The sequence below is a fragment of the Coregonus clupeaformis genome, chromosome 36, assembly GCF_020615455.1.
Source record: "Coregonus clupeaformis isolate EN_2021a chromosome 36, ASM2061545v1, whole genome shotgun sequence".
Taxonomy (NCBI): Eukaryota; Metazoa; Chordata; class Actinopteri; order Salmoniformes; family Salmonidae; genus Coregonus; species Coregonus clupeaformis.
Genome location: NC_059227.1, coordinates 33,841,877 through 33,863,804, shown reverse-complemented (window position 1 = coordinate 33,863,804; position 21,928 = coordinate 33,841,877). Strand labels below are relative to the sequence as shown.

The window sequence follows — 21,928 nt, the reverse complement described above, 5'->3', positions numbered from 1 at the left end:
ATTAATGTTTCTTATAAAAAGAAGTGATGCAGTCAGTCTCTCCTCAACTCTTAGCCAAGAGAGACTGGCATGCATAGTATTTATATTAGCCCTCTGATTACAATGAAGAGCAAGACGTGCCGCTCTGTTTTGGGCCAGCTGCAGCTTAACTAGGTCTTTCCTTGCAGCACTGGACCACACGACTGGACAATAATCAAGATTAGACTAAACTAGAGCCTGCAGGACATGCTTTTTGGAGTGTGGTGTCATTATTATTATAAAAGCAGAGCATCTCTTTATTACGGACAGACCTCTCCCCATCTTTACAACCATTGAATCTATATGTTTTGACCATGACAGTTTACAATCTAAGGTAACACCTAGGGCTGTTGCGGTGACCATATTACTGCCACATCGGCGGTCACGAGTCATGAAGGCAGTCAAATTCCACATGACCGTTTAGTCACGTAATTAGGCTTCTCCAAGCTCTGATGCTGATGGTCATTAGTAGCCTACCAAACTTGCTAACTGCCTGGTACTCAGCACTCTATTGTCCCTATAATCACTCTGACATCAATGCAAATGTTTTCGAACATCTAATCAAACACTTCATGAGAGCTCATGTTGCGCAACATTTCTATAGGCTATGGAATTGCGTGAGAAAACAGAGTGATGGCCTCTATTAAAAAGAGGAGGATCCCATCAGCTTTCTGTAGGCTAGGCCTACTATATTTATTTCTCAACTTTCCTAATATTAAGCACATTGCTTATATTTACAACAGGAGTATAGCCTACCTGGCTGGCATGAAAATGAACCACGGGGAGAAGGGTCCTCCATTCGCTATTTAAGTGCATAGGTGACATGTATTTTTTCCCGCTGCCCCTGTTACGATACAGGTGCATGATAATGGTCCATTTTAATTCAAAACAAATATCACACATATATTATCTAGTATATGTAAAGACGAGATTAAATCAAGAAAAGTCTGATGGGTGACAATATTAGCCTATCACTTGTGAATGATATATTATGACTTGTGTATGATGCCCAGCATAAGAAACAATGCCTTTTTTTGCGCGTAGTCGCACACCTCATGTAGCCTAGCCCATAGGCCTATATGTTTTAATAAGATTTGTATCACAACTAAAGTGGCCAAATAACTTCTTAAAATTAAGCACATTAATCCGCTTTACAACTGGTGTAGATCCTAACTGGCATACATAAGCAGCGCGTGAGTTACAAGTTTGGTGAAGATAATTTTCACCATAAAAATACACCTTTTTATAATAAAAGTATTACATGCATAATTGCATTTGCGGTCACTTTTGATAATGGTGTTTTCCTGCTAATGGAACATTTGCACTTATAGCCTACTGCCGTGTGCACATTGCGGTGCTTGTAATATGAAGAAATAGCCTAATAGTTTATCAACATTTTAAGCTAAACGTTCTGATCTGTTGCGTCAGCCACATTGCAATGTTTTGGGATGCTAGTGGTTGTATTCATTTGGGATCTATCGCATCCCACAACTGTCCCAGACTATGTTTGGAATATTTCTCTATCGCACAGACTAGAATAGGTCAACTTTTGTACTATGGGGGATAGTAGATTGACATAGGCTAGTGCTTTTGGTGTTCGTTAGGCCTACTCATCTTGTTGGCTGACAAAGTAAATGTGGACCGTTCTTCCAATATCTTCAATATGCGCCTCGGAATTACGCGCGCAGTTGGGTCCACGATGTGACTGTCTTCACTTGTAGTCTGTGAGAAAGACTAGATCATGTGACGGAGAACCATGTGTTTGAGAGTTGCTTCGGAGCACGCAGTGAGAAGGGAATTAAAATGATTATATTCAGCCCAAGGGCACAACGGCCACTAGCCGCAAAAGGCATAGATTTCTTTAGTGGGCATTACAGCCACACAAAGTGGATACTGTTAACCGCTCAACACGGATTGTGTGCAGTCCCTCGAATACTTTGGAGAAAATCTCCTTTCTATTTTATTCAGCTTTGTTCAATTGTATTCTTCATGCTATAAAATACTACAAAATAATGCCACAGAATTATAAGCAAATCTTGTCTGCTAAATGAGTGTAGCCCACAGCCATAATGTCATAGCCAGATCAGGACCTAACATAAGGACAACTCAGAGTATGCTATTCTGTTCTTCTGAAATAGACCACATTTTCTTCATATCATGTTTCTTTAGACCTGTCTAAAATAAATAATGGATTTATTGTGAATGTGTAGGCTATATTACATGGATTTATTAGACTTTTTAAAATGTAGATGTTCCAAAGGTCTGCATCAGTGGCTTGTAGGCAATGTGTGGAAGCCAGGAGATGCTAAATGTGTTTGTTAATTAACGGTCAGTTACCGTGAGACCGACAGTTATTTGCTTGACAATCACCAGCTGACCAAATTTCGTGACTGCCACAGCCCTAGTTGTGAGAGGGGCTTGGGAGAAAGAGGTGAAGCGAGAGGTTTCACTCTCGCCAAAATAAGCCCAATGTGTTTTTATGCACTTATTTTTAACCTAAGCTTTTTTGCCTGCCTTGCTGCCTTTGGGACAACGACTCCCATTGTTAGGGCAGAGACATGAGCATCTCATCATTATATACAGATCTCTGGTATAAATGGGGGGGGTCTACACATTACAGAAGGAGCGAACGAGATGAGACCAAAAAGACAACATGAGAACAAGCGGACATAAACGCTCATAAAAACAAAAAATACAAAAAAAAACTAGTTTCTGCAATACAGGCATATCGCGCAAAAACATACATGTGAATTAATCTACATAATTCGATATTTATTGTATTTTTTAATTTAACCTTTATTTAACCAGGTAAGCCAGTTGAGAACAAGTTCTCATTTACAACTGCGACATGGCCAAGATAAAGCAAAGCAGTGCAATAAAAACAACAACACAGAGTTACATATGGGGTAAAACAAAACATAAAGTCAAAAATACAACAGAAAATCTATATACAGTGTGTGCAAATGTAGCAAGTTATGGAGGTAAGGCAATAAATAGGCCATAGTGCAAAATAATTACAATTAGTATTAACACTGGAATGATAGATGTGCAAGAGATGATGTGCAAATAGAGATACTGGGGTGCAAATGAGCAAAATAAATAACAATATGGGGATGAGGTAGTTGAGTGGGCTAATTTCAGAAGGGCTGTGTACAGGTGCAGTGATCGGTAAGGTGCTCTGACAACTGATGCTTAAAGTTAGTGAGGGAGATAAGAGTCTCCAGCTTCAGAGATTTTTGCAGTTAGTTCCAGTCATTGGCAGCAGAGAACTGGAAGGAATGGCGGCCAAAGGAGGTGTTGGCTTTGGGGATGACCAGTGAGATATACAGTGGGGAGAACAAGTATTTGATACACTGCCGATTTTGCAGGTTTTCCTACTTACAAAGCATATAGAGGTCTGTCATTTTTATCATAGGTACACTTCAACTGTGAGAGACGGAATCTAAAACAAAAATCCAGAAAATCACATTGTATGATTTTTAAGTAATTATTTTGCATTTTATTGCATGACATAAGTATTTGATACATCAGAAAAGCAGAACTTAATATTTGGTACAGAAACCATTGTTTGCAATTACAGAGATCATACGTTTCCTGTAGGTCTTGACCAGGTTTGCACACACTGCAGCAGGGATTTTGGCCCACTCCTCCATACAGACCTTCTCCAGATCCTTCAGGTTTCCTTCCCTCTTACTGAGGGAAGGAGGTTGTTGGCCAAGATCTCGCGATACATGGCCCCATCCATCCTCCCCTCAATACGGTGCAGTTGTCCTGTCGCCTTTGCAGAAAAGCATCCCCAAAGAATGATGTTTCCACCTCCATGCTTCACGGTTGGGATGGCGTTCTTGGGGATGTACTCATCCTTCTTCTTCCTCCAAACACGGCGAGTGGAGTTTAGACCAAAAAGCTATATTTTTGTCTCATCAGACCACATGACCTTCTCCCATTCCTCCTCTGGATCATCCAGATGGTTATTGGCAAACTTCAGACGGGCCTGGACATGCGCTGGCTTGAGCAGGGGGACCTTGCGTGCCCTGCAGGATTTTAATCCATGACGGCGTAGTGTGTTACTAATGGTTTTCAGACTGTCTACTCTCTTCAGGTCATTGACCAGGTCTAGGGAGATTGCATGGAGCCCCAGACCGAGGGTGATTGACCGTCATCTTGAACTTCTTCCATTTTCTAATAAATGCGCCAACAGTTGTTGCCTTCTCACCAAGCTGCTTGCCTATTGTCCTGTAGCCCATCCCAGCCTTGTGCAGGTCTACAATTGTATCCCTGCTGTCCTTACACAGCTCTCTGGTCTTGGCCATTGTGGAGAGGTTGGAGTCTGTTTGATTGAGTGTGTGGACAGGTGTCTTTTATACAGGTAACGAGTTCAAACAGGTGCAGTTAATACAGGTAATGAGTGGAGAACAGGAGGGCTTCTTAAAGAAAAACTAACAGGTCTGTGAGAGCCGGAATTCTTACTGGTTGGTAGGTGATCAAATACTTATGTTATGCAATAAAATGCAAATTAATTACTTAAAAATCATACAATGTGATTTTCTGGATTTTTGTTTTAGATTCTGTCTCTCACAGTTGAAGTGTACCTATGATAAAAATTACAGACATCTACATGCTTTGTAAGTAGGAAAACCTGCAAAATCGGCAGTGTATCAAATACTTGTTCTCCCCACTGTACCTGCTGGAGCGCATACTATGGGTGGGTGTTGCTATGGTGACCAATGAGCTAAGATAAGGCGGAGATTTGCCTAGCAGTGATTTATAGATGGCCTGGAGCCAGTGGGTTTGGCGACGGATATGTAGTGAGGACCAGCCAACAAGAGCGTACAGGTCACAGTGGTGGGTAGTATATGGGGCTTTGGTGACAAAACGGATGCCACTGTGATAGACTACATCCAATTTAGTAGAGTGTTGGAGGCTATTTTGTAAATGACATCGCCGAAGTCAAGGATCAGTAGGATAGTCAGTTTTACGAGGGCATGTTTGGCAGCATGAGTGAAGGAGGCTTTGTTGCGAAATAGGAAGCCGATTCTAGATTTAACTTTGGATTGGAGATGCTTATTGTGAATCTGGAAGGAGAGTTTACAGTCTAACCAGACACCTAGGTATTTGTAGTTGTCCACATACTCTAGGTCAGACCCGTCGAGAGTAGTGATTCAAGTCAGGTGGGCGGGTGCCAGCAGCGTTCGATTTGAAGAGCATGCTAGTGTTTAAGAGCAGTTGGAGGCTACTGAAGGAGTGTTGTATGGCATTGAAGCTCGTTTGGAGGTTTGTTAACACAGTGTCCAATGAAGGGCCAGATTTATACAAAATGGTGTCGTCTGCGTAGAGGTGGATCTGAGAGTCACCAGCAGCAAGAGCGACATCATTGATATACACGGAGAAAAGAGTCGGCCCAAGAATTGAACCCTGTGGCACCCCCATAGAGACTTCCATAGGTCCAGACAACAGGCCCTCCGATTTGACACACTGAGAAGTAGTTGGTGAACCAGGCGAGGCAGTCATTAGAGAAACCAAGGCTATTTAGTCTGCCAATAAGAATGCGGTGGTTGACAGAGTCGAAAGCCTTGGCCAGGTCGATGAAGACTGCTGCACAGTACTGTCTATTGTCGATCGCGGTTATAATATCGTTTAGGACCTTGAGCGTGGCTGAGGTGCACCCATGACCAGCTCGGAAACCGGATTGCATAGCGGAGAAGGTACGGTGGGATTTGACGTAAATGTAAATTTGAAATGGTCGGTGATCTGTTTTGTTAACTTGGCTTTCAAAAACGTTGGATATATCGCCCAGCCCTAGCCCTAGTAGGCCGAGACGGGTGCCCGTGTAGGGCGGGAGGGTGGGATTGGGTTGCCACTAACAGGGCAGCCAATGACTGGCTGGTCCAGTGGAAAAGATTCAAGATGGTAACTTTTAAGTCTTTAGAGCAACTATTATCTTAGCTGAGGATGTATGATCAGATTTCAGCCTCACAGAACAGTGGCATGCAGTGATCTTATTGCTTTTTTTTTTTTCATTTCTTATTTTTCGCTAGAATAGAATGCTGGAAGATCATATCCTGTGTGCCTCTAAACTGACTCATGATTAGAAATGTTGACCTTGTATTTTTACCCAAATATATTCATTGTAATGTTGTCAACAAGCAGGCTCTAGTTGCCTATATTAGATTGAAATTGAAACCCATTTGTTTAGAAATGTGGAATTGACATAAATTCTGCCTGGGTATGCCTGGGCTGGTGACAATTGGCAGTATTTAATCTGTAGCAGGACGTGGTGATCCTGACCTGATTTTGGTCTCTAGTCCTATTTATTCATCCCGAGAGTTGGCTGCATTGTCCTGTCCTGCAACTATGAACATTGACCCCAGTCTACTTTGCACACATTATTTCTGTGATAGCCCCCATGTTAATTCATACAAATGTACTGATTGAAAAATTATCGCTTTATGGGTAAAGGCATCAAGCAATTACAGTAATTTGTTTTTAATGTATGAGTGAAATGGCATTTGTATTGAAGTCAAAGCAGTCATTGATTTTCCAATATTCTTTCCAATTTCTATTTTTAAGTGTTACTGACTGCATACTTCTAAATACCCTGACACAGGAAGTGAGTCACAGGAAATGGCATAATGATGCCTCTTCTGTAACCTCACTGAGAGAGGACGAGAATGCGTCCATGTTAATATACTGGAGAAGAGGGTCGAGTGTCTTGCGAAATCACCACTCTCCCTGAGAGAGCGAGAGAGAAAGAGAGCCAGAAGAAAGGGGGGGGTGACAAGGTCAGCGGAACACCGTTTATCCAACCCCCGTTACCGGATTAAAAACTTTCCTTGGACTCCACTATCATTCTGCTGGGTTTGCTGTGCCATTTCTCAGACAACTTCCCTAATGAATGATCCATGACATCCCTGTTGTAGATGACCTGTCTCTCTCTCTCTAATATCACGTATTCCTCTTACTCCACACAATGGACATCAGTACTCAATGATGGAGGTATGGCTGCGTGACATTCATCAACCCTTCTAGGGGACTTGGGGGCCCACAAGAGTGAAGGAGATCTGTCATTTTGTCATACTGCTTGCTCTCGACTCCTATTCTAATGGGGATTAGAATGACTTTCCTGAGGTGGGAATGAATCGAGGGCTGGCAAACGAGTTGTTGCTTTTTTCCACTATACTCATTCAGACATTTCAACAACAAAAAAAAGTTGATGTTTGCATGATAGGTAGACTAGATAAACCTGTCTGCTATTGGGCTGAAGTTGATATTGGCATAAGATGTTGAAGATGTCACACAGGATGGGTAATTAACACCTGCCACCCGCCAAATTTACATTTACATTTTTACATTTTAGTCATTTAGCAGACGCTCTTATCCAGAGCGACTTACAGGAGCAATTAGGGTTAAGTGCCTTGCTCAAGGGCACATCGACAGATTTTTAACTTAGTCGGCTTGGGGATTAGAACCAGCGACCTTTTGGTTACTGGCACAACGCTCTTAACCACTAAGCTACCTGCCGCCCAAGCCGAAATCTACCCAAATGAGGGTAGATTTTGACATTGGCAGGTAAGAATGTCTATTTCACCAGCCACATTGGCGGGTGGTCACACAGAGCATTTGGGAACAGTTATTTTTATTTTTTATATAAAGCCCAAATGTAGAAGTTAGTCTAATTAACCTGAAAGGCTATTAAAGTGTGACTTTGTCCTCGTGTTTCTTGGCTAGTTACATCGTTACATCGAGACATGGAGATTCTCATCTCTGACAGACATGGAGTGCCCCGTTACCACGTTAACGGCCCACCCCTTAAAGGGGCAGCTGAACATTTTGTCTCTACTAATTACAAAAATATTTGGGGGTGCATTGTGCTTGATTGAGCGTGGAACAATCCAAAACCTTTTATTCATTAACTTTTAGTAATTTCTGATCATTTAACGCTCAACTACTTTCATTGTGGGCCTACATTTATTTGTGTGCTCCTACATTTCAACTTATGTATCCTTGTAAAACGTTTCAGCATAGAGCCCTGAACTTAAAAAATAGCTAGCTTAACATGCTGACTTGACCGCGCGTGCGTCCACCATCGCGCGCATGTTGATTTTGTCCACCCACACCAGACGCGATCAGGACACGCAGGTTGAAATATCAAAACGAACTCTGAACTAACTATATTAACTTCGGGACAGGTCGAAAACCATTAAACATGAATGGCAAGTTAGCTAGCTAGCTTGCTGTTGCTAGCTAATTTGTCCTGGGATCTAAACATTGGGTTGTTAATTTACCTGAAATGCACAAGGTCCTCTACTCTGACAATTCATCCACAGATAACAGGGTAAACTGAATGAGTTTCTAGTTCTCTCCTCCAGGCTTCTTCTTCTTCTTTGGACTTTATATGGTGGTTGGCAACCAACTTTAGCACTGTTGATTGTTGATGTTCATTTTTAGAACTGTTCATCTGCTTTATATCTATTGTATCTAAATTATTTATTTTAAGATACATTGGTTAAAAGACTGGTCACAGAAATGTAATTGAATTGAGAAATATACCACATTACTTCTTCTTACTAGTAATAGATTTCTTGTTTTAGAAACATTACAAACCATGCTCATCCGTTATTTGTAATTTCTAGTGTAATAAAATGGAGAAAATAAAAATATGTGAGTGGATGGTATAAAGATTTCTTCATCTACCTGCCACACTGGCTGGTGGACCAAAACGTTCATTTCCCACCCTGATGTCACATGCTCAGTTATATGTACAATGGAACAGTTGTATGTGTATTTGAATATGAAAATGCACCAACAGAAAGGCAAGCAGTAGCCTGACGTGTAAATAAGCCTAACTGCCAGCACAGAAGCCACAGTGACGCTTTTACGGTTTTTTCATTTCATTTCTGAGATGTGCCGCTCCCTAAATTTACATAGTTTATTTTTGTGTGGATAGCCCTAAAGTCATGTGAGACACTGTCTTATCGCCATCATTTGGAAAACTTGGCCAACCCTCATTGATTGTCTCAATCAAGAGGGTTTTGTTGGGGGGAATAAGCCCTTTGAGGGCCCATGACACAGCAAGGTCAGGACCCATTCCCTGAAGAGGGGCTAAGATGCATCAGAAAAGGAACCTCTTGGAAAGAGAAAGGCCTGATTAGAAGCCATTGTTATTCACCAGGGATTTGAGGCTCTCAAGTGGTGGTGATTCACAATGTCCAACAGTGCTCAACGACAATGAGGAGTGAAACGTCTCCACAGAAGCCGTGTTGAACGGAGGCCTTTGTCTCGGCCGAGCACTTTGAATCATCGAAATTCACCAGGGTTTATGAAGTAGCAAGCCAAAAATGTTTTACATTTACATTTTAGTCATTTAGCAGACGCTCTTATCCAGAGCGACTTACAGTTAGTGAATACATACAGTGGGGAGAACAAGTATTTGATACACTGCCGATTTTGCAGGTTTTCCTACTTACAAAGCATGTAGAGGTCTGTAATTTTTATCATAGGTACACTTCAACTGTGAGATACGGAATCTAAAAAAAATCCAGAAAATCACATTGTATGATTTTTAAGTAATTCATTTGCATTTTATTGCATGACATAAGTATTTGATCACCTACCAACCAGTAAGAATTCTGGTTCTCACAGACCTGTTAGTTTTTCTTTAAGAAGCCCTCCTGTTCTCCACTCATTGCCTGTATTAACTGCACCTGTTTGAACATCGTTACCTGTATAAAATACACATGTCCACACACTCAATCAAACAGACTCCAACCTCTCCACAATGGCCAAGAACAGAGAGCTGTGTAAGGACATCAGGGATAAAATTGTAGACCTGCACAAGGCTGGGATGGGCTACAGGACAATAGGCAAGCAGCTTGGTGAGAAGGCAACAACTGTTGGCGCAATTATTAGAAAATGGAAGAAGTTCAAGATGACGGTCAATCACCCTCGGTCTGGGGCTCCATGCAAGATCTCACCTCGTGGGGCATCAATGATCATGAGGAAGGTGAGGGATCAGCCCAGAACTACACGGCAGGACCTGGTCAATGACCTGAAGAGAGCTGGGACCACAGTCTCAAAGAAAACCATTAGTAACACACTACGCCGTCATGGATTAAAATCCTGCAGCGCACGCAAGGTCCCCCTGCTCAAGCCAGCGCATGTCCAGGCCCGTCTGAAGTTTGCCAATGACCATCTGGATGATCCAGAGGAGGAATGGGAGAAGGTCATGTGGTCTGATGAGACAAAAATAGAGCTTTCTGGTCTAAACTCCACTCGCCGTGTTTGGAGGAAGAAGAAGGATGAGTACAACCCCAAGAACACGATCCCAACCGTGAAGCATGGAGGTAGAAACATCATTCTTTGGGGATGCTTTTCTGCAAAGGGGACAGGACGACTGCACCGTATTGAGGGGAGGATGGATGGGGCCATGTATCGCGAAATCTTGGCCAACAACCTCCTTCCCTCAGTAAGAGCATTGAAGATGGGTCGTGGCTGGGTCTTCCAGTATGACAATGACCCGAAACACACAGCCAGGGCAACTAAGGAGTGGCTCCGTAAGAAGCATCTCAAGGTCCTGGAGTGGCCTAGCCAGTCGCCAGACCTGAACCCAATAGAAAATCTTTGGAGGGAGCTGAAAGTCTGTATTGCCCAGCGACAGCCCCGAAACCTGAAGGATCTGGAGAAGGTCTGTATGGAGGAGTGGGCCAAAATCCCTGCTGCAGTGTGTGCAAACCTGGTCAAGACCTACAGGAAACGTATGATCTCTGTAATTGCAAACAAAGGTTTCTGTATCAAATATTAAGTTCTGCTTTTCTGATGTATCAAATACTTATGTCATGCAATAAAATGCAAATGAATTACTTAAAAATCATACAATGTGATTTTTCTGGATTTTTGTTTTAGATTCCGTCTCTCACAGTTGAAGTGTACCTATGATACAAATTACAGACCTCTACATGCTTTGTAAGTAGGAAAACCTGCAAAATCAGCAGTGTATCAAATACTTGTTCTCCCCACTGTATATATTTTTTATACTGGCCCCCCGTGGGAATCGAACCCACAACCCTGGCGTTGCAAACGCCATGCTCTATCAACTGAGCTACATCCCTGCCGGCCATTGCCTCCCCTACCCTGGACGACGCTGGGCCAATTGTGCGCCGCCCATGAGTCTCCCGGTCGCGGCCGGCTGCGACAGAGCCTGGATTCGAACCAGGATCTCTAGTGGCACAGTTAGCACTGCGATGCAGTGCCTTAGACCACTGCGCCACTCAGGAGACTTTGTATGGGCGTCCAAGCACTCCCACACTTTCAACTTTGCTTGTCAATTTGTCAGATCATTTCTCAGTCAATCAGTTCATTTTAGATTACTGTAATAGTTTTTTGTAATCCAAGTCAACATGGTATCTGAATGGGATGAGCCATGGACGAAGCATGTTCGCCTGAAGTTGTCATGAATTTTGATCGATGGGCTAGCATAGTTTTCTGTGTAAAGACTACAAAGCGGTGACAAATGAGTTGCTTCTATTTTGCTTGTCACTATTCTTACCATGAAATCAGCCTGCGACCAGGTCCTGTACACAATTTGTTGAGTGTGCTGCCAGATGTACAGGACGTGACTCACAACTCTCATCCTTTCTTCGTCTTTGTGGTGATACTGTTATGGTTAGCCTAAGCTGTACTTAATGTTATTTAAACAGTAGTAGGGTTGGATTTCATATGTCTGTGTGTAGCTAATATCGCAATTGGAAATCTTCCCAGAATCGATTGATTTGACACTTGATAAACACTTACACCGTTTCCTACGATTCGTTTCAGGAGTGAGTGATCACTTGTGCCCTTTTTCAACGGAGTAACTTGAGCATGTAATTGGAGGACTGTGCTAACTTGAGCGTTAATTTTTTTCCAGTGGATATTCATTATTATGATGAGAGAATAGAACAATCAATGAAAGGTTTCCTCAGGGCTGCTGGATATAGATCAGATGTCATATCTCATAGCAACGGTCTGAAGAGATCTTACCGTTGGCCAAACATTTTCTGTCTTGTCATCGTAAAGACTGAAAGGGATGAGATCTCAAATACTCTTACACACTTCATGTTTATCATGCCATCACAGTGTTTTATACTGTTTGATGCCAATGAAGCCATGAAGGAAAATTACCACATTGTGTGGACAATCAAATGTGTATATTTTTCTTTTCTATTCACATTTGCACTACAATGGTAACCCAGCTACCAGTGGGTTGTTAAATCTTTTTTCTACGTTTTTTGGTCTTGCATGCCATAGCTAAGCCATATTCTGTTTCATCGCCGATTCCCAGTACCGTAGTCCACTTCTTGGGACTAATTTGGCCAGTAATCCCTTGAAAATGTAACTTGGCACGCTCCACCAACCTAGCCTTCCCACAGAACAGGACATTCTAGCTAGGCACCCCTGGGCCTGCTAGCATTAGCATCACACAGGCCCTCAGTCAGCAAGACCCTCCCAGAACCATGGGGGATTCCACTCACAAACTTCCATTGATTTGTCCAACTCTGTGGCTTTAGCGATACCCCAAAAGTCTCTACAGGTTTCCAGAGCGGTAGCTCTACTGTTATTAATACGCACCCTTGTCCAATTGAGTTAAAAAACAAAAGAAGCTCGTCCATTTGTTATGTGGGAGGCCTATTGTTGTCACCCACCATGTTAGCGAGCTTAATGAAGGAGTCTGTTTGGCCGTCTCTTGAATAGAGTGTGCCAATGTAAATCAGCCAGGATAGAATGGAGCCCAAGAGAGATCTACTTTAATGATCATCAATGCTAAAGACTGGCCCATGTCCATTTTGAAACCAAAGTGGCGTGGTGTTTTTAGGCATTGACTTAATGGCGAAACATTCTTTCCAAGACTAGTATAGAATTTGCTAAATTTCAAGAGTACCTCTTTAGTGTTCAGTTGCTTTCCTTTGTCGTGTTATGGTTGTGTGTTCTCTCATGACAGCACAACATAGAGGGCTTATCACTCTCTCAGACACACTGTGGCTTTCACAAGGAAAAGCTATTTTTGGCTAATGTGATTACACAGAGTCTAATTTGAACCGGTCTTTTCCCACCTTGAGAAGACAACTCTGATTCCATTTTTTGTACCAAAATGTAGGCCTACTAGTTGTAATTTGCCATTAGATGTTTGATATGATGTAGGCCTAGCTATGAATCCTCTGAAGTAATGTGAAGTGCAGTCACTGTGATGTGTCCACTAACTTCATTTGTGTTGCGTCTTCTCCAGTGATGGAATGGGGCGACGACGTAAGGCCCCTTTCTGAAGAGGAAGCCATGGTCATCGTCAACCACCAAGCCACAGGGGACGTGTGCACCCTCATGATGTGCCTGCAGGACAAGGGCACGGTAATAGACACCTCCATAGTTGGCATTGAAATGTAGCCTCCTAGAACAGGGTTTCCCAAACTCTGTCCTCGGGCCCCCCCCCCCCTGGGTGCACATTTTGGGTTTTGCCCTAGCACTACAAAGCTGATTCAAATAATCAAAGCTTGATGATGAGTTGGTTATTTAAGTCAGCTGTGTAGTGCTATGGCAAAAACAAAACAGGGCCCCAGGACTGAGTTTGGAAAACCCTGTCCTAGACTACGAATCACTTCAAGTGAATTCAGGGATGAAACTAACGGATGTAGAAGTGACAGGTTGAAAATGTCCTTAAATGTAAGAGGTAGGACTATTTCTCTATACAAAATGTCTTGAATGACTTGAATTGACTGGTACTGAATTGAACTCTTTCAACCCACTTAGGGGCACTTGACTTGGATGTCTGGAATGTGGTTGGATGATTGGGTGTCTGGGGACCAATGTTCCCTCGAAAAACATTCTGGCACTGAGCAAATTTCAGGTCTGCTGAGTGTGTGTTTACTGTGAACACTGAGGCTGTAACCGAGTTAATTTGCAATTTTTACTGTTGCTATTTGATCATAATGTAGGCATACCATAGTGACAACAATCAATGGAGAAAATGCATCCCATAACATTTTAACATGGAAATAGCTATTCTATCATTCAGCCTACAGTAGCAGCCAGTGTGTGGTGGTCAATGTAGGCCTACATTCCATAGGGCTTTTGGAAAAAAAACATGCAGGGCTTGATATTAACCTGTTTATCCACTTGTCCTTCAGACAAGGTGACTGAAGATGTTGTTGTTTGATACAAGAAACCACTTTACAAAATAAAATGCATTATTATTCCCATACCATTATTACAGAAAATCAGACAAATTATGCTACCCTCTGCCTATTGGCTACTTCGCTTATTCAAGCCTGTCTCAAAATACAACACTGCCCCTTTAAGACAAAAAAAGCTCTTTACCTGACTCGCTTTTCAAAGATGCCTAGAAATGTACACGTTTTGTGCTCTTGTAGGAAGCAATCACTCCTCTGTTGCTGACTACAAAGGATCTATAACTGAGCTAATAACTCACTAACTAGCAAAAGATATGAACAAAATGTGCACTCGTGGCTACATGCAGCTCTCGCTTTGATCTCAAAGCAAGCGCATCTAGTCACAACTGCTCATGCTGTAAACACAGTCCAGTTGAAAGTAAATGGCACAGATCCATATATGGCAATAGTCTATTTGCATATAGGCCTACTGTAGCTCTGATTGGTTATGCTGCACCGGTCTGTGTAGAGTAGGGGCTGAGTAGTGTGTGTCAATGCAGTAGAATCCTACTCCGATGTGTTCTGCCTACAACAAAATCTCTTGCATAGTTCGTTTTGTTTTGGTATGTTGCATTGAAAGTGGCTAATATTGTGTTGATTCAATCACAAGTGCCACAGTAAAGGGAACTGTTGATAGTCATGGTTTTAAACGTTTTGAAATCTCACAGTATCAACTTTGCTGTAGCTTTCTTTTATGCCTGCTACGTTACTGCAGACACGGTCATCTGAGCCATCCGATTGGCCAGTGGTAAGCCTATAGTGCACTTGATTTGCTCTCTGGGCCCGCCGGGAAGGCAGAGTTTGTACCTTCAGACACATGAAATGGTTCAAACTGGCAACCATTCGCCTACCCGGCGCGCAGGGCAGCTGAATCGGGTGCACCTACCGCCAACAGCCCGAGCAATCGACCGGTTGGTGACCACTGCTCTATAAAGTTGACTGAGTTCAAATCTCGTGCTTCTCTCTGTGGGCTGATCAAGGGGGAGCTGCATGGTAGTCTCGGGGCTATGGTCTGGGTGTGATATCCTGCTTGATATACTGCTCTCTGTGGGCTGATCAAGGGGGAGCTGCATGGTAGTCTCGGGGCTATGGTCTGGGTGTGATATCCTGCTTGATATACTGCTCTCTGTGGGCTAATCAAGGGGAGCTGCATGGTAGTCTCGGGGCTATGGTCTGGGTGTGATATCCTGCTTGATATACTGCTCTCTGTGGGCTGATCAAGGGGGAGCTGCATGGTAGTCTCGGGGCTATGGTCTGGGTGTGATATCCTGCTTGATATACTGCTCTCTGTGGGCTGATCAAGAGGGAGCTGCATGGTAGTCTCGGGGCTATGGTCTGGGTGTGATATCCTGCTTGATATACTGCTCTCTGTGGGCTGATCAAGGGGGAGCTGCATGGTAGTCTCGGGGCTATGGTCTGGGTGTGATATCCTGCTTGATATACTGCTCTCTGTGGGCTGATCAAGGGGGAGCTGCATGGTAGTCTCGGGGCTATGGTCTGGGTGTGATATCCTGCTTGATATACTGCTCTCTGTGGGCTGATCAAGGGGGAGCTGCATGGTAGTCTCGGGGCTATGGTCTGGGTGTGATATCCTGCTTGATATACTGCTCTCTGTGGGCTGATCAAGGGGGAGCTGCATGGTAGTCTCGGGGCTATGGTCTGGGTGTGATATCCTGCTTGATATACTGCTCGAGGTGGGCTGATGGTTGTGTGTGGGTTGGAATAGTCACTGAAGCAGTTCTGTTCTCCAATGGAGATAGCTATGCTGAGCCACAACATTATTGCATAATATTACTTGAGTATCAGATTAATGATATGACTAATTAGCCATTGTAGCAGCAGGACTAACTGACTATCCAGTGTCTACAGTGACACACACTACCTGGAATGTGTTTGCCAAAGATAAGATATCGTCATTTTTGTCTTGCATATTTGCCCAAAATGACAGTTCTACAGTGTCAAAGTAAATGATTGGTAAGGTAAAAGGACAGAAGCGATGATGACCAAAGACCTGAGCCTGGATTTCAAATCCAGTGGAATTTCTTTGTTTCCCTTGGGAATGTCAAATTTGCTAGTTAAAGGTGTTTAAACCTTTTACATTCATGGGAATTGGCCTGTATGGATAGGGCTAAATTGAAATGTTTCTTACAGAAGAAATATGAAAAGCATATGCATAACCATGGTAGCAATTGAAAGGGGAACAGTTTGGAGATGGGGAAATGATTAGACCAAAGGTGAGGACACAACAGTTGACCTGACACAAGACTGAATCCAAACATTACTGTTGATTTTACGTGTAGTTTACATTTACTGTACTTTTCGCTGCATTTGTTGAGGATAAAATCTAAAAATACCCTGGATACATTCAGTGATATCCTGGAAATGTGGGGTAGGTTCAACATAAGACAACAAAAATGACAAGAGTTTGAGAGGACTAACTGGTGTCTCCAAGGGGCCACACACCTCTCCAAAGTGTGCACAGTTCCTTAGCAATTTCAATGCACTTTTATGACTCAAAGTAGGGCTGGGCCTGTGCGATATATTTAATTAATTCGATGAATTTATGTTTTTGCGCGATATTCAGAATGCCTGTATTGCACTAATCAAGTTTTTTTTTCTTTTTTATTAGCGTTTTATGTCCGCTTCTTCTCATGTTGTGTTTTTGGTCTTGTCTCCTTCCCTCCTTCTGTGATGACTGTAGACTGTGTGCACCTTCCTGTTTACACATACACCAAGCCCCTCCCCCGCTACTCACAACAATAAGGATGAGAGATTATTTCTTCCTGACAAGCAGTTTCAGCTCACTATTTGTATTTCAGGTTTGGTCCAACAGAATCGGTCATATGGACACCTTGAGACATTATTTTACTGTAATAGAGGAGAAGTTAACATTTCTAATGATACCCTATTTATGTCTCAACTTCTCACATTGCGCGCAGCGCAGACACTACTAAAATGGGAGTATCGATTCACAGCCAAAGACTGTTATACTAGCTGTCTAGTCTGTGTTTTATAAATGTGCAATAAGCATACAACACAATTATACACTGCTCAAAAAAGTAAAGGGAACACTTAAACAACACAATGTAACTCCAAGTCAATCACACTTCTGTGAAATCAAACTGTCCACTTAGGAAGCAACACTGATTGACAATACATTTCACATGCTGTTGTGCAAATGGAATAGACAACAGGTGGAAATTATAGGCAATTAGCAAGACACCCCCCAATAAAGGAGTGGTTCTGCAGGTGGTGACCACAGACCACTTCTCAGTTCCTATGCTTCCTGGCTGATGTTTTGGTCACTTTTGAATGCTGGCGGTGCTTTCACTCTAGTGGTAGCATGAGACGGAGTCTACAACCCACACAAGTGGCTCAGGTAGTGCAGCTCATCCAGGATGGCACATCAATGCGAGCTGTGGCAAGAAGGTTTGCTGTGTCTGTCAGCGTAGTGTCCAGAGCATGGAGGCGCTACCAGGAGACAGGCCAGTACATCAGGAGACGTGGAGGAGGCCGTAGGAGGGCAACAACCCAGCAGCAGGACCGCTAACTCCGCCTTTGTGCAAGGAGGAGCAGGAGGAGCACTGCCAGAGCCCTGCAAAATGACCTCCAGCAGGCCACAAATGTGCATGTGTCTACTCAAACGGTCAGAAACAGACTCCATGAGGGTGGTATGAGGGCCCGACGTCCACAGGTGGGGGTTGTGCTTACAGCCCAACACTGTGCAGGACGTTTGGCATTTGCCAGAGAACACCAAGATTGGCAAATTCGCCACTGGCGCCCTGTGCTCTTCACAGATGAAAGCAGGTTCACACTGAGCACGTGACAGACGTGACAGAGTCTGGAGACGCCGTGGAGAACGTTCTGCTGCCTGCAACATCCTCCAGCATGACCGGTTTGGCGGTGGGTCAGTCATGGTGTGGGGTGGCATTTCTTTGGGGGCCGCACAGCCCTCCATGTGCTCGCCAGAGGTAGCCTGACTGCCATTAGGTACCGAGATGAGATCCTCAGACCCCTTGTGAGACCATATGCTGGTGCGGTTGGCCCTGGGTTCCTCCTAATGGAAGACAATGCTAGACCTCATGTGGCTGGAGTGTGTCAGCAGTTCCTGCAAGAGGAAGGCATTGATGCTATGGACTGGCCCGCCCGTTCCCCAGACCTGAATCCAATTGAGCACATCTGGGACATCATGTCTCGCTCCATCCACCAACGCCACGTTGCACCACAGATGTCCAGGAGTTGGCGGATGCTTTAGTCCAGGTCTGGGAGGAGATCCCTCAGGAGACCATCCGCCACCTCATCAGGAGCATGCCCAGGCGTTGTAGGGAGGTCATACAGGCACGTGGAGGCCACACACACTACTGAGCCTCATTTTGACTTGTTTTAAGGACATTACATCAAAGTTGGATCAGCCTGTAGTGTGGTTTTCCACTTTAATTTTGAGTGTGACTCCAAATCCAGACCTCCATGGGTTGATAAATTTGATTTCCATTGATAATTTGTGTGTGATTTTGTTGTCAGCACATTCAACTATGTAAAGAAAAAAGTATTTAATAAGATTATTTCATTCATTCAGATTTAGGATGTGTTATTTTAGTGTTCCCTTTATGTTTTGGAGCAGTGTATAAGGAATTGGCAACTCGTTCTCATTCTGAGAAATAAGGTTGTGTTCATAACAATTCAACTGTTCTACCTTGTTAGCTAGCAAATAGATCCAAGTTGACAAAACTTGAAATATAGATATTAGCTGGCTACTCACTAGCATGTGGGCTTGTGCTTAAGAGATTTGTTTATGAGACCTGTGTTAATGTTCTATAATGCCTGCTAGAAAAAAATAGTTTATTAGTGAATGTGCATTATGCATAGTTCTGGTTTAATTTGTAACAAAAACGGAATTTGGCAATAAAATTGGCACTGGCTAATTGTCCAGGATAAACATAAATCCCATAGCAAAATATTGCCTTTTAGCCCATTCATTTATGGAAATACCAGTCGCTGTAAATGTATTTGACCGGTCTTATCGGTCTATAGCTCTCAAACTCGACTCTGGACCTCGAAGCCAGTTCCACTGCTTTTTTGTATTGTTCCCCTCTAATCAGGAACTGATTTAGACCTGGGACACCAGGTGTGGGCAATTCATTATCAGGTAGAACACAAAACCAGCAGGCTCAGGAACTCGTAGGGTAAAAGCTAATTTATGCTTGATCCGGAAATACGGTCCAGAGGCTCCATACGGAGGGTGTGAAGCAATTGCGGAGAATCCAAAGGCTTGCAGAGGCATAATCGATCTCCATACGGCGACGCCATGCGCCTCCCAAATTTTGTACCAATGCGGAAGGCTCCGTATAGCTGCGCATTGACATGATTGGTTAACGGTAGGCAGTGGTGTAAAATACATAAGTAAAAATACTTTAAAGTACGACTTAAGTAGTTTGTTGGAGTGTCTGTACTTTACTATTTATATTTTTTTATGTTTTTACTTCACTACATTCCTAAAGAAAATAATGTACTTTTTACTCCTGTGATGAGGTGTGAATGACGGAGTCAGGCGCAGGAGGTAAAACACCGAAATCCAGAGTTTATTCAGTGTACATGAATAAAGCGCAAGGGAAAAATCCACCTTGGCTACATACATGGAAAGAGTAGCTCAACCGAGCTACTCACTCTCACAATGAACAATCACTCACAAAGGACAAGGGGGCAGAGGGAACACTTATACACAGACTAATGAGGGAATGAGTACCAGGTGTGTGTGATTGACAAGACAAGACAAATGGAGTGATGATAAATGGAGCGGTAGTGGCTAGTAAGCCGGTGACGACGAACGCCGAAACCTGCCCGAGCAAGGAGGAGGGGCAGCCTCGGCTGAATTCGTGACAGTACCCCCCCTTGAGGCGCAGCTCCAGCAGCGCTGACACCGGCCTCGGGGACGGCCAGGAGGACGCGGAGCAGGGCGAGTCGGATGGCGACGATGGAAGTCCCTCAACAGAGAGGGATCGAGGATATCCCTCACCGGGACCCAGCACCGTTCCTCCGGACCGTACCCTTCCCACTCCACAAGGTGCTGAAGGCCCCCCCACCCGGCGCCTCGAATCCAGTATGGAACGGACAGAGTACGCCGGCGCCCCCTCGATGTCCAAAGGAGGTGGAGGGACCTCCCGCACCTCAGACTCCTGGAGCGGACCAGCCACCACCGGCCTGAGGAGAGACACATGAAATGAGGGGTTAATACGGTAATCGGGGAGAGTAATAACCTATATGTGACCTCGTTGATTCTCCTCAGGACTTTGAAATGCCCTACTAACCGCGGGCTCAGCTTCCGGCAGGGCAGGCGAAGGGGCAGATTCCGGGTCGAGAGCCAGACCCGATCCCCTGGTACAAAGACGGGGGCCTCATTGCGGTGACGGTCAGCATTGGCCTTCTGACGACGCACGGCACTTTGGAGGTGAACATGCGCAGCGTTCCACGTCTCCTCCGCGCGCCGAAACCAGTCATCCACTGCAGGAGCTTTGGTCTGGCTCTGGTGCCACGGTGCCAGAACCGGTTGATAACCTAAAACACACTGAAATGGCGTTAGGTTCGTAGAGGAGTTCTGGGCATATTCTGCCCATGGCAGGAACACCGACCACTCCCCCGGCCAGTCCTGGCAATAGGACCTCAGGAACCTACCCACATCCTGATTTACCCTTTCCACCTGCCCATTACTCTCAGGGTGGAACCCAGAGGTCAGGCTGACCGAGACTCCCAGACGTTCCATGAACGCCTTCCAGACTTTTGACGTGAACTGGGGACCTCGGTCAGACACTATATCCTCTGGTACCCCGTAGTGCCGGAAGACGTGTGTAAACAGGGCCTCCACAGTTTGCAGAGCCATGGGGAGACCGGGCAGAGGAAGGAGGCGGCATGCCTTCGAAAAGCGGTCCACAACGACCAGGATGGTGGTGTTCCCTTGAGAGAGAGGCAGATCAATTAAAAAATCAACACTCAAATGAGACCATGGTCGTTGTGGAACTGGTAAAGGTTTTAACTTACCCGCTGGGAGGTGCCTAGGTGCCTTACTCTGGGCGCACACTGAGCAGGAAACATACACCCTCTCGTCCTTAGCCAAGGTAGGCCACCAGTACTTTTCGGTCAGGCAGCGCACTGTACGACTGATACCTGGGTGACCAGAGGAGGGTGACGTGTGTGCCCAGTAGATCAGACGATCACAGATAAGTGCAGGCACGTACTGCAGCCCAGCTGGACACTGCGGTGGAGATGGATCTGTGCGTAATGCCTGCGCTATATCCGCGTCCATCGCCCATACTACCGGCACCACAATGCATGAGTCTGGCAGTATGGGGGTATTGTCTCTGGGCCTCTCCTCTGTATCATACAGCTGGGACAGTGCGTCTGCCTTCACGTTCTTCGTACCCGGAATGTATGACAGTGTGAAATCAAAACGGGTGAAGAATAGGGCCCACCTGGCCTGGCGAGGGTTCAGCCTCCTCGCTGCCCGGATGTACTCCAGGTTACGGTGGTCCATCCAGACGAGGAATGGGTGTTTCGCCCCCTCGAGCCAATGTCTCCACACGGTCAGAGCTCGGACAACAGCCAACAGCTCCCGATCACCAACGCTGTAGTTCTGCTCCGCCGGGCTGAGCTTCTTTGAGAAGAACGCACAGGGGCGGAGCTTGGGTGGCGTGCCCGAGCGTTGAGACAGGACTGCTCCC

At 44.6% G+C, this 21,928-nt stretch overlaps 1 protein-coding gene across 1 annotated transcript in view; it reads left to right on the top strand.

Annotated features, from left to right (window-relative positions):
• The window catches only part of lpgat1 (lysophosphatidylglycerol acyltransferase 1), an 84,353-nt gene that overhangs the window by 15,814 nt on the left and 46,611 nt on the right, over positions 1-21,928 (top strand). Inside the window, exon 3 of the mRNA XM_041864734.2 lies at positions 13,280-13,398. Coding sequence (XP_041720668.1) covers positions 13,280-13,398 — 119 coding nt within the window. The remainder of the gene's footprint in view (positions 1-13,279; positions 13,399-21,928) is intronic.